Consider the following 12,509-nt stretch of genomic DNA (forward strand, 5'->3'; position numbering starts at 1 on the left):
GATTTTATCGAAGATAGGTTCTACAAAACAATATATTTATTTTGAAATCATCTTTATACTATATTTATATAGTTGTCAAAAAAAAGTCTCATTGGTTTAGCTTTAACCATGTTATTGTTGCTTTGAAATGCATGCACCTATCAAATACATTTTCACTTTCACTTTCTTTTCATTTAATGCTCTTTTGTCTTATATGCACAGTTGTACACCAATCGCCAGTAAGATCGGTGGGAGGTGAATGTTTGTCTGCAACAGAATTTCAGAGATCGTCTTCGTCTCACGCGCATTTTGTCTCCTCCCTCCTCCCTATGTGTACGTGAAACATGTGAGGTGGACTACACCGGGCGGGAAGAATTCTGCATTCAAAACCCTAATTTCTCTTCTAGATATACATAGAATCCCCTGTTCTTCTCGATTCTCAAGAATTAGTGTCAATTGATGGCGACGACGATTACGAAGAACGGGAGTCTTACTGAGGCTAATATAGATGACGGTGAAATCGGTGACACAGTGGTGAAGGGTGAGGTTGCTGTTGATGACAAGAAACGGCGTCATCCTATTGTTTGTGGTCTACTTGCTGGTGATAATCACAAACGGCGCCGTGCTGTTGATGATCGGGACCGATATCTTGCTTGTCGTGCACCTTCTTCTTTGCGCTCTCCTCATACTCTGCTTCTCAATCACGAAAAAGTAGACGAAATTAATTTTATTTCTCCATGCTATAATGCTGTACGTAGCAGTAGCACAGCGGGATTGTTGGCTGAAAAGAAAGAGAATCAGGATATAAAAGAGGAACGAACTGTTTTGATGGACGATAAAGGAATTGAAGAACAAAATAGGGTTTCTGAACCTGAAGCAGAGGCGAAACAGGGTCTTCAAATGAAGAAGAAGAGAGGTAGGAAAAGAGGTTGGAAAAAGCACAATGGAAACACTGGGGCTGCGATTAAATCTGAAAAAAGTTCTTCCACGGTTAGAAAACAGGAAGCTATTAACGGAAATGAAGAACAAAATAGGGTTTCTGAACCTGAAGCAGAGGAGAAACAGGGTGTTCAGATGAAGAAGAAGAGAGGTAGGAAAAGAGGTAGGAAAAAGCTCAATGGGAACACTGGGGCCGCGATTAAATCTGAAAAAAGTCCTTCCACAGATAGAAAACATGAAGCTATTAAAGGAAATGAAGAACAAAATAGGGTTTCTGAACCTGAAGCAGAGGAGAAACAGGGTGTTCAGATGAAGAAGAATAGAGGTAGAAAAAGAGGTTGGAAAAAGCACAATGGAAACACTGGGGCTACGATTCAATCTGAAAAAAGTCCTTCCAGAGATAGAAAACATGAAGCTTCCAACTCCAGCATGAAGGATGGTTTCAAGCTGAATAATTATGCCAAGAACATGGTTCTCAATGAAAATGTAATATTCTGTGTCCCTTTTCATTCCTTGTTTCTCTTTTTTATATTTCATGAAAATCTGCTTGATTGCTGTTGCACATATTTGATCAATTGACAGGGAAATCTAGTTCATGTACTACAAGGGAAATCAAACATGTGTCATCAGTGTCAAAGGAACGACAAGGGACGAGTTGTTCAGTGTCAGAAATGCACTACAAAGCGTTACTGTGTTCCTTGCATGACAACATGGTATGATTGGTCAAAACTTTATCTTTGTTATCTGGAATTTGCTCTTTTTCACTGCATTTTCATCTTATTCTCCTTGTTTACTCTGTTCTGTAGGTACCCTAACATGACAGAGGAGATGTTTGCTGAGTGTTGCCCTGTTTGCTGTGACAATTGCAACTGTAAACATTGTTTGCGTGATGTGCACCCTAAAGTTGGTTCCTGCATCTTAATGTTTTGTTATGGATCTTATTTATGTTCTTACTCTTACGCAAAAAAGAAATGCAATACTGAACCTGTTGTTGGTTTTTAGGTGAAAAAGAAGATTGATTTCAAACCTAATGATGATCAGAAAGTTCGATATTCTATTTATATCCTACATGTGCTTTATCCATTCTTGAAACGCATCAATGAGGAGCAGATAAAGGAGAAAGCAATAGAGTCTAAAATTCAAGGTATTTGGTTGTTCATCTTTTTAAATCAATAATGTTATTTGATCTCATAACTAATGAACATGAACATGAACTTTGACCTTGCACTCAATTTGAAAAGTTGTCTTGTTGATCATAGTTCATGCTGCATAACTGCAAAGCCAACAAAGAATCATATGACAACGTCTTTTAATTCTTTTTTTGGTTGGCTTGGTGCGTAGATGTTTCATGAAGAATTATGCATCTGTATGGCTAGTTCTTGGTTTCCTATCAAAATTGAGTAAAATAATGCGGAAAGATGGTGAGATGGAATGATGATAGTGTGAGTTTGTTCACTAAAATGATGGTTGGGAAGGATAAGTGATACTTTATGTAGATTTTTCTAAATTTATTTCTTGGACAGGGTCTTCTTTATCAGAGGTACGGTTGAAGAAGGTAAAGTGCTTTGTGGATGAACGCGTCCGCTGGTATGTATGTCATTTCAGTGATCATGATTCAAGTATTTGAGGGTTTTGTTTCATAATGGTTTCCTAATTTGATTTTCACATGATGTATACACCATGCAGTGACTGCTGTAAAACTTCGATTTTCGACTTGCATAGAAGATGCCCTTCTTGTCATTATGACCTTTGCCTTCAATGTTGCTGGGAATTGCGAGATGACAACCTTCAAGGAAACAAGGAAGAAGTTATTTTTGAATTTAATGATCCAGGTCCTGATTACTTACATGGGGGGAAGCGCCTTAAAGTAAAGAAGGCTGCTGAAGATCCTGCACCAAAGGAAAAGCAAACTCATGAATGGAAGTCTCTGGATGATGGCAGAATCCCTTGTCCACCAGAAACCATGGGTGGTTGTGGTCATGGGATTTTAGAGTTGATGCACATAAAACCACTTGACAGTGTTCCAAAATTGCTAGAGAAAGCACAGAAGTTCTTAAAGATGTACAAACTTGAGGAAGATATGAGTGATATTCCTAAGAAATGGTGCACATGTTCTTCAGATGGTGGTGGTCAGCAGTTACGAAAAGCTGCATCTCGTGAAATTTCCAATGACAACTACTTGTATTGTCCACGTGCAATAGACATTAAAACTGGAGATTTGAAGCATTTTCAGTGGCACTGGTCAAAAGGGGAGCCAGTAATAGTGAGTAATGTTCTTGAAACTACACTTGGGCTGAGCTGGGAACCCATGGTCATGTGGCGTGCTTTTCGCCAGATTACAAATCTCAACCATGATAGGCTCTTGGATGTGACTGCTGTTAACTGTTTGGATTGGTGTGAGGTTGGTTAATTATGTGCTGTTTTTCTATATAATATTATTTGTGTTCTATGGTAATTGGTGGGTGCAAGAGTTCATACTTCATACAAGCTTGGGAGAATATCTTATATTTCTCTCCATATTGAACTTCTTTTCTTAATGCTAGATTGAGATATATTACATGCCTAATCAACTTTTTTATAACATGCAGGTTGATATTAGTGTTCATCAGTTTTTTATTGGGTATTTGGAGGGTAAATATGACATAGAAGGTTGGCCTTATATCCTAAAGTTGAAAGCCTGGCCCATATCAAATTTATTTGAAGAACGGTTACCACGTCATGGTGTTGAGTTCATCACTTCCTTGCCCTTCAAAGAATATACACATCCTCGTGATGGATACCTTAATCTTGCAGTCAAGTTGCCTGAAAATTCTTTGAAGCCAGACGTTGGCCCTAAAACCTATATAGCTTATGGTGTTGCTCAAGAATTGGGGCGTGGAGACTCTGTAACTAAACTTCATTGTGATGATTCTGATGTGGTATGATTTTGCTATTTACTTATGCCAAACATGAATGAAATGATTTAAACTTTCAATTTAGGCTATGTTTGGTGGACTAGCTGAAAAGCTAGCTGCTAGCTATTAAAAACCGACGCTTGGTAAAACTAGTTGACAAGCTAGCTGAAATATGTAAAATGACATAAAAGGGCACGTAGAAGATTGAGTTTCTTTATAATTAATAAAGGGTATATTTGGGAGAATCTAAAAAAATTTCGATAAGCTCGTTGAAACGCTAGTCTGAGTAGCTTTTTACAAAGCTAGCTTATAAGCTACTTTTTGGTTTCCCAAACATGACAACCTAAAAAAGCTTGAATAATAAGCTAGCTGTGGTGTGCCATACGCCCATACGTATCCTTAGTCTTCTAAACAAATATAATTTCCGTTGATATGCAGGTGAATTTGTTGACTCATACTGCAAGTGTGACCCCCAACCCCGAACAACTTAAAGAGATTGATAAATTGAAACAACAGCATAGGGCTCAGGATGAGATGGAACTTTTTGGACTGGTAGGGAAGACTCAACTTGATGTTGATAACATGAAAGATGTTACTTTCCAAAAAGGGACACTAGGTAATGATTGTCTTGAATCTAAAGTTGAAAGATTCTCATGAGATATTGATGTTGAAGGACAAAACGACTCTTTAGCTGTTTGCTGTGTTAACACTAGAAACAAGCCAAAAAGCAGATCCTTGTTGTCTTATGACAACTATTAGTAATCAATGAGATGAATGTGCGTTGAAGGAGGAAAGATGTGAATAAGCTGATTTTAACATTGGATAACTATCAAGAAGATAAGGGGCGTATGGTTTGCTGGATTTCGGGGATTTATCTGGAATTGGAATTTAATTATGTTCCAGTTCCACGTTTGGTTGTAATTGAGTATGAAACTGAATTTAGTTGGAGTTCACAAAAACTTAATGGATAACATTCCATCCTAATTCAGGTCACAGCATTCTCAAACCATACGCCCCTAAAGGAAAGAGAAAGGATAATATGGAAATGCGGGAAAGAAAGTGAAGTGCAGGAAACAAATGAAGTCTTCTGATAAATGCACTGTAAATTTTTATAATGAAGAAGTTAGCAATAATGAGCAAATTGAAGCTATTGAAGAAGTTAATAACCAATATGATATTTCATACTTCAGGTACTTGTGTGGATGGATCTGATCTAGGAGATGGAGGTGCTTTGTGGGACATCTTTAGGAGGGAAGATACTCCTAAACTCCAGGAATATCTCAAAAAACACTTTACAGAGTTTCGGGATGTCTATTGTTGTCCAGTGCAGAAGGTAATCCTTACTTTGGTTGATGTTTACTTTGCAAAGTGATAAAGATGTGCATATATTTTAAGATTAGGGTTTCTTGATTTGTATCTGTGTCCTTACTTATGATTGGTTTAGTTTCCTTTTGCTGGCCAAACATTGTATATAAATTGAGGTCATTACTCCACAAGTAGATAGTAATAATACATGCTGTTAGGGTTTCCTAAGATATTTGTATGCTTTTTATAGTTTCCTATTCTAGGTTGTAGCCTGTACTTAACTTGAAGCCTTTACTTCTTCATGAAATGAACTAAGTAGTAAGAAAACATATTTGATTCGATCATATGGTATCAGAGCTGACTTTGTTGGAACCCTATTCTTCTTAACAAAAGAATCTTTATCTCATGTGTGCTTTGTATTTGGTTCCTGCTTTCGACACGAGCAAGGCGACTCAGAGACAAAGTACTACACCATGGTATCTAAGCTATCAGAAGTTCTTCTGGTTCTTTTCCTTGTGACTCCTGACGTGCAAGTTTAGGAAGAGTGTTTGGCTAAGACGGACGTGATGCCGTTTATCTCACATCTACTAGTGCTCGCCCCCTACTGTTGAGTCACACCTACTCATAGTCATGGCATCTACATATCATCTTGCTCAGGAACTGTACTTAAAAAATTCACCCTCAACCATTCGAGGCTGTGGCATTGGCATCTGCAATCTAGAAATGCTGGAAAAGGAAGATACAAATACAATGTTATTATTGCAAGGATTATAAATTATTGGCACACCAAGTACCACTTCCCAAATCGCCCTCCTTCGGTCCTCTCCATGCTCAAATCTCTTCCACTGTAGCTGGTGTGAGTGTGACTACATGGCCTACACCGAAGAAGGAGGTTTCGAGTCCCAAGTTTCATCAATTCCTTGTGATAATACTATCCGCTCAGTAACCTGGGTGGGATGAACCTGTTGATGGTTTTGACTGTTATGACTTCTTCCCATTCTCGATCTTCCTGACTAGATTCCATTCCAGGGGCCCATTCTTGACTTTTTTCATATCAGTTTCAGTTTCTGTTCCTGTTCATGATTTTTGAAGCTGTTTTTCATGCCTCCTGATCTTTGTATTTCTGTTCCTGTTTCACGTTCCAGGCCTAGCAGCCCTGTGTACCTGTTGTTGTTATGTAGCTTTTCATTTTTGTTCATCTGTTCGTTGCTTTCAACTTAGCTCGCTCCCTCACTTCCCTTTTGTAGTCCTCTATTTGCCACAAGTTGGGCATGATTAATGCCTCCCACTTGAGGAGTGTTAGATATATTTGTAGGCCTTTTATGGTTTCCTATCTTAGGTTGTAGTTTGTACTTAAATTGAGGCCTTTACCTCTTCATGAAATGAACCAAGTATTAAGAAACCGTATCTGATTCGATCACACGTACAAATATTCTTCCAAGATTTGCACTATTGATTGAAAGCAAATTATGCGCCTTGTAAAGCTGAATGTAGATTGATAAGCCCCCAACTTTACTGGTTTATAGCCTAGGTGTATAAGGGTAGATTTGTCTTTTTAATTAAGTGTCTTTGTTTGTGTCTAGGTTATCCTAGTGGGGGACAATCTCTTGGTCTGTTTGTGCTGGCATTCCCTTTTTGTCCCATTCTTAGGCTAGGGGGAGTGGTAACACTTCTAGCACCTTGCCACATCAGCTTTCTCTCGTAGGAATTAATTTTTAGCATTTGGTAGGGAGTGGTGGTGTGTTATTTTAATAGGGTTTAGTTTGGAAAAAAAAAAAAACTTAAAAAAACAAAAGAAAAATAAAATAAAACAACCAATCAAAACTCACCTAGCCATTTTCTCTTTCCTCTCTCTTCTCATTACCTCTTTGGCGAGCCACTTTTGGCGAATTGGCTAGCGAATGGTGAGGGATGGTGTAACGCTTTACTAGCGAGGGAGGTGGCAAGGCTTAGCACCTCCCACTCCCTCAAGCCCTAGTAGTAGTATTTATAGCCTTAGAAGTTGCTGAGAATGATAGCTAAGAATTAATTTGTAAGAGAACATTGTTCTTCTATTGGAGAGACTCTCACCTCTAGAATTGTGAGAAAACTATCTTTATGAATATTATCAAGTATTTCTGTTAGTGTGAATGGTAGAATGTTTGAGATATATGATAGATTCAACAAGGGTCTATCATAGATGCATCATTCGTGCTTATTGTTTCTTTTGTCATATGCGGCAATCAGAAATTTTACAAACTATTAATAAACTGCAAAACCCATGAACCTTGTTACTTTTGAAGGTGAAAACATAGTCCCTTAATAGAGATTCTTTTATATGTATAGCATCCCAATACTAAATAGTGAAATTTTAAATTGCTCTATTGTTTTTACATACTCCAGGTTATCCACCCACTTCATGACCAAACATTTTACTTAACAATGGAGCATAAAAGGAAGCTCAAGGAAGAGTTTGGTTAGTATGCATGTGCAAGGCTCTATATATCAGCTTTCACTGATATAAAAGTTCTGATTGTGCTTATTTTTTTTGTTCTCATTAGGAATTGAACCATGGAGCTTTGTCCAAAAGCTTGGAGATGCTGTCTTTATACCTGCTGGTTGCGCCCACCAAGTTAGAAATTTAAAGGTTAATAACTTACTACTTTTTATATTGTTTTTCACTGCATTCTTTTGCTCCGTCTGAAATTAAAAGGGATCAAGGTTTGATGTTTTGGGGTAACATGTAGTGCACTATGCTGTTGACTTACATAAAAATATTGTGAGTACTACTTTATGAAAAACTGGTCATCCCTTGCTCGTTGATACTGCATGTTTTTCTTGATCTTTGATCTCTGTTTGAGTGTTTCTAGTCATCTAAATGCTGTTTGCTTGCACTTGTAAATGCATTATGTTGCATGAGATAAAGGATACTTGTTTTTCCCATAAGCATCGTTCGTTGATAGTATGTTGATATGGTGATATGTTTACCTGTAAAACTTTATTCCCTTGTTCAAGTATGCATAGGAGATAGAAAATACTTTTTAGGTAGTGTTTATTAAGTTTACATGCTTACCAATGATGTTTATGCCCACCATATCGGTTAGTTAGAGTTGTCAGGCTCGGAGGTCTATATATTAGTTCATTAGCAACTGATTATTGAATTAAATGTCTCATGGAAATTTATTGATTCTTCTCAACTCTCGTATGATGTTAGTGTGGTGTCTTTAGATTATTGTCTCTGTTTTTGTGTTGTATAAATATGTTTTTTTTGCAGTCATGTATAAAAGTGGCACTGGACTTTGTTTCTCCTGAAAATGTTGGTGAATGCATTCGGTTGACAGATGATTTCCGCCTTCTTCCCCAAAATCATAGGGCTAAAGAAGATAAGTTGGGGGTAAACAATCTCTTCTTTATATTATGCAATATTGATTCTGACATCATCCTTCAGTTCTAAAGTTGCACTTCTTGTTGGTTCATATGTAATCAGGTTGCATTCACTATGCAGTTATCAAATATAACTATTTTACAGGCAGATTTAGGAGCTTGTGCAGTTTTACAAAAATGGTCCCTGCTTAATAGAAAATTACAAAAATGGCCTGTCTTTCATAAATTTACAGAAATAGTCCCTGCCCAATTGCAAAAAAATAGAAATGGTCCTGCCTAATAGTGAGTTCACAGCCATGGTCCCCATGTTTCACAGAACTTAAAGAAATAGAACTTATGTAAGAGGTCATTATAGAAATGGTGTCGAAAATATAGGATTAATAAACCCTTGGGATCGATAAGGCCATCCCACTGGTTATTATTATTTGTAGAGGGGAATTTGGGTTTATACGTTTCTGGTAACAGGTCAAATTGGTAACTAAAATAGAGTAGTGAAAAAGGTAACAGATTGAATGACAAGGTACAACCTCCTAAATATTTCAATTCAAAAATATAATATTGTTTTACTTTACCGTCATATTTTATATATTAATTAGTTATGAGATTATTAAAACTGGATTAACCTGTTGTCTGGTCAACACAACTCCTGTTTGACTTCAACCCGTTATGGAACCTGTCAAACCGGTCTTTTTGCCACATATCATACTTTATTTGTTATAAACTGTAATCGTGCAATTGCTTTATGCTGCTAATTAATTAATTACAGGTGAAGAAAATTGCAGTTCATGCAGTGGAGGCAGCTGTGAAGGACTTGGAAAATTTTGTTCCCAAGTAAGTATCAACCATATCATATCTTAGCCAGCCATTTTTTATATGGTTTTACTTTCCACATGGCATTCTCTTATTGGTTGGTTTATTTTATTGGATAATACTTATTTGTTTTTTTAATTCTTAATTTTTCTCTACAAATACAACCTAGTATCGGCATATTTTCATATACTTTCACAACTTTTCATTTCTAATCTCTTTAATTTCGTACCATGGATCTAACGTATCCAAATTTATATAAGAACTCTCAACATCTTGAAGACTCCCTGGATCATTTAAGCCCTGAATGCTCTGAAAATATGGACTTTTTTCCGAATGTTAACAGAGTTCCAATCACCGAAAATCTCCAAACCTCACAAAATAGTGAAAAGGGTGCAAGAGGTGAAGAAGTGGGAGTAGATATTGATCATGACACAGCAAGTGAAGAAGGGGACAATTCTGAACACTCCAACCAAGAATCTAAGGTAGCACATTCTTCACTGTCTATTGATGAATTTGTTGCACAACTTCGTGCAATTAGGGTTACTAGAGACAGAGAAGTTGAACTCATGGGAAAAAAAGTTGAAATCATGGAAAAAAGACTCGATTTGAAGCTAAAAAGGGAAGAAATGAAGGCTAAGAAGTTGCATCACATGCATCTTAATACACTGTTGTTGAAAGACCACTTGTCGCCTGAAGATGAAGACATTAAGTGCCATTTATGGGCAATGTTGTATGGGAAGCTATTGTAGTTTATTTTAATATCTTTTGCTGTTTTACAAGAAACATGTCTATGATTCCTACTTTTGTCTATTACTATGGGATTGTGACATACACACAAATAGAAGTACATGTGTCATGAGGTCCTCAAAGGACCACCTATACAATGGGAACACTAATACCTGAAGCAAATATAACATAAAGTTTGTATGTATGAGTTTGACTAACACTTGATTTTGGTTGGAAATAGATGAAATGGGTGGCATTAAATTTTAAATGATTGCTATACTGTGAGACTTCCTACTGCATTTTTTTTGAATAATGGCTGATTTATTAGCTCTAGTTGGATCCAAAAGGAAAAAAAAACCATTATATAGTTGTGTTAAGGTTTGTAATGAATAGCAACCTAGATCATTTGAGTGGACGATGCTAAATTTGTGTGTTTGGTTTGGTTCTCACCTTGAACCCTTTACCTTTTTTGTATTTGTGTATATAATTGTGGATGAGGATATTGAAAGAAGGTTACTTTGTGAGTTTTTCATAAAATAGAGCTTTGCTTGTAACTAATAATCTTATACTTAGACCAAATTAAGTGATTGGTCCTGCCGTTTTCCAAATTCCAAAACAGGCGCAACCAGGACAACTATTGAATCTCTTATAGGGGTGAGCATTGGATTGGATCGGAACTGGTTTTTGGACCAAAGTGGTTTGGTAGAAATGATTGGTCCTGCGATTTATTTATTTATTTATTTATTTATTTATTTTTTTTTGGGGGGGGGGGGGGTGCTGTAAATCATTGAATATGAAACCAAAAACTACATGCCAAAACGACTTCAAACGAATAAGATATGTATTTTAAAATTTTTCACAAAATATAAAATACAAAAAAATACCTGAAAAGCTAAAAAATTTCACTTGATATTTCAACTTCGGGGGACTATTATAAGTCATTGAAAATAAAACCAAAACGATAAAATTATAATTTAAAATCATATACAAACTCTAAACCACATGTTGGAAAAAAAATGCATGCTAAAATGATTTCAGACGAAAAATATTATGTATGTTTTCAAATTTACACATAATACAAAATACAAAAAAATAGTCGAAAAACTAAAAAAATTCAAGCTATGACATCATGACTCCGGGGGACAGTAACTCATTGAATATAAAACCAAAAACGATAAATTTGAAGTCTAAAATCATATACAAACTCTAAACTACACGCTGAAAAAAAAATACATGTCAATACAACTTTAAACAGATGAGATATGCATGTTTTAAATTCTTTCACAGAATACAAAATACAAAAAAAGATGAAACGTTTAGAAACCTGAACACATAAAATTTCCTATTTACAGGTTATGGTCAGCAATATACCTTTCATTTAAGTTAAGTCATAGAAGTTTGACAACCTAAGGCATGCTATAATACAAATCATTTTAGCACATTATAACAATTTAGGCATTTTATTCCTAAATTATTCTAGTGCTCGTGTAAATTTAGGTATACTACCTAAAATATAATAGACATGCATCTCACAATCATCATTTAACATTCTAAGTTTAAGTCTAGAAATCATAAAAATTCCTAGTTCGCTTAAACTAATGCTCTGATACCAATCATGACATCTCCATTTTCATAGTAAAAAATATCTTTTTAGTTATGCTTATTTTATAACAGAGTTCATTTGTAATAGCGGAATATGTCCCATAAAAAGTATTTCCAGAGAAATGTTCCATTGATTTATTAAGACTGATGATGTCTTAACTGATACAAGAAAATAAGCATAAACACGATTATTACTGGCCTTACAAAATCTAATGGCCTACATTTCCTTTAACTCTCATCAGATCCAAATGGTAAATACCTTCGTACCTTTACTTGTGCTACAAAAAAACTGAGTGGGTCGGGTTGGGAAACCTAGTGAATACATAGACGTTTTTAACCCACAATATTATAAACAGTTTTTTATAATTTGCATCATACAATTAACCCGATTATCCGTTTCTGTTATTCTCACTTCTTGATCCTAACTGATAATCTCAAGGGATCTATCTTAGAGGATCTCTAAGTGAATAATATTGTTTCGGGGATTCCTTAGCAATATGTGTTAATAAGGTAATCATGGGGTGAATAGAGTACCCACATGGATAATTCATACCTACGGTTCGTAGTCCTGTCCGTATGAAGTTCCTTAACGTCTATAGGTCAAAGACCTGCCCATGTATAGTTCAATAGCACCTACATGTTATAGACCCGTCCATGCACAATGTCTTCAATGCCTACAGGTCGTAGACCTGCCCGCATAATGATTTATTAACACCTACAGGTTGTAAACATCCCCATGTGTGATAGACTGACACCTACAGGTGGTAAACCTGCTTGTATATGGCTTGTAAACATCTACAGGTTACATCCCTATCCATATTGACTTTTAAACATCTACAGGTCGTGTGCCTTCCCATGTTTTTGACCTGACCTATATAGAATTGTCTGTGG

General features: G+C 36.1%; 1 protein-coding gene across 1 annotated transcript; it reads left to right on the forward strand.

The window, feature by feature from the left end:
• The first annotated feature begins 200 nt into the window (after window positions 1-200).
• LOC145053265 (lysine-specific demethylase JMJ26-like) lies at window positions 201-10,284 on the forward strand. Its single transcript, XM_079001270.1, has 14 exons — window positions 201-1,404; window positions 1,501-1,631; window positions 1,725-1,821; window positions 1,921-2,062; window positions 2,442-2,505; window positions 2,605-3,319; window positions 3,507-3,836; window positions 4,251-4,428; window positions 5,003-5,145; window positions 7,500-7,572; window positions 7,658-7,743; window positions 8,371-8,490; window positions 9,247-9,311; window positions 9,634-10,284. Exons 1-14 carry the CDS (start codon window positions 439-441, stop codon window positions 10,037-10,039), a joined length of 3,516 nt encoding a protein of 1,171 aa, XP_078857396.1. The 5' UTR covers window positions 201-438; the 3' UTR covers window positions 10,040-10,284.
• The last annotated feature ends 2,225 nt before the right edge of the window (window positions 10,285-12,509 follow it).

The sequence above is a fragment of the Lactuca serriola genome, chromosome 5, assembly GCF_051521515.1.
Source record: "Lactuca serriola cultivar US96UC23 chromosome 5, Lser_US96UC23_V15, whole genome shotgun sequence".
Classification (NCBI taxonomy): Eukaryota; Viridiplantae; Streptophyta; class Magnoliopsida; order Asterales; family Asteraceae; genus Lactuca; species Lactuca serriola.

What these genes read in the sequence shown, in the direction of transcription:
- LOC145053265 (XM_079001270.1), top strand. Translation starts at nt 439, where the DNA reads ATGGCGACGACGATTACGAAGAACGGGAGTCTTACTGAGGCTAATATA. An exon ending in GTGGATGAACGCGTCCGCTG is followed by an intron (nt 2,506 to 2,604) that starts GTATGTATGTCA and finishes TACACCATGCAG; the next exon opens with TGACTGCTGTAAAACTTCGA. An exon ending in ACCAAGTTAGAAATTTAAAG is followed by an intron (nt 7,744 to 8,370) that starts GTTAATAACTTA and finishes TTTTTTTTGCAG; the next exon opens with TCATGTATAAAAGTGGCACT.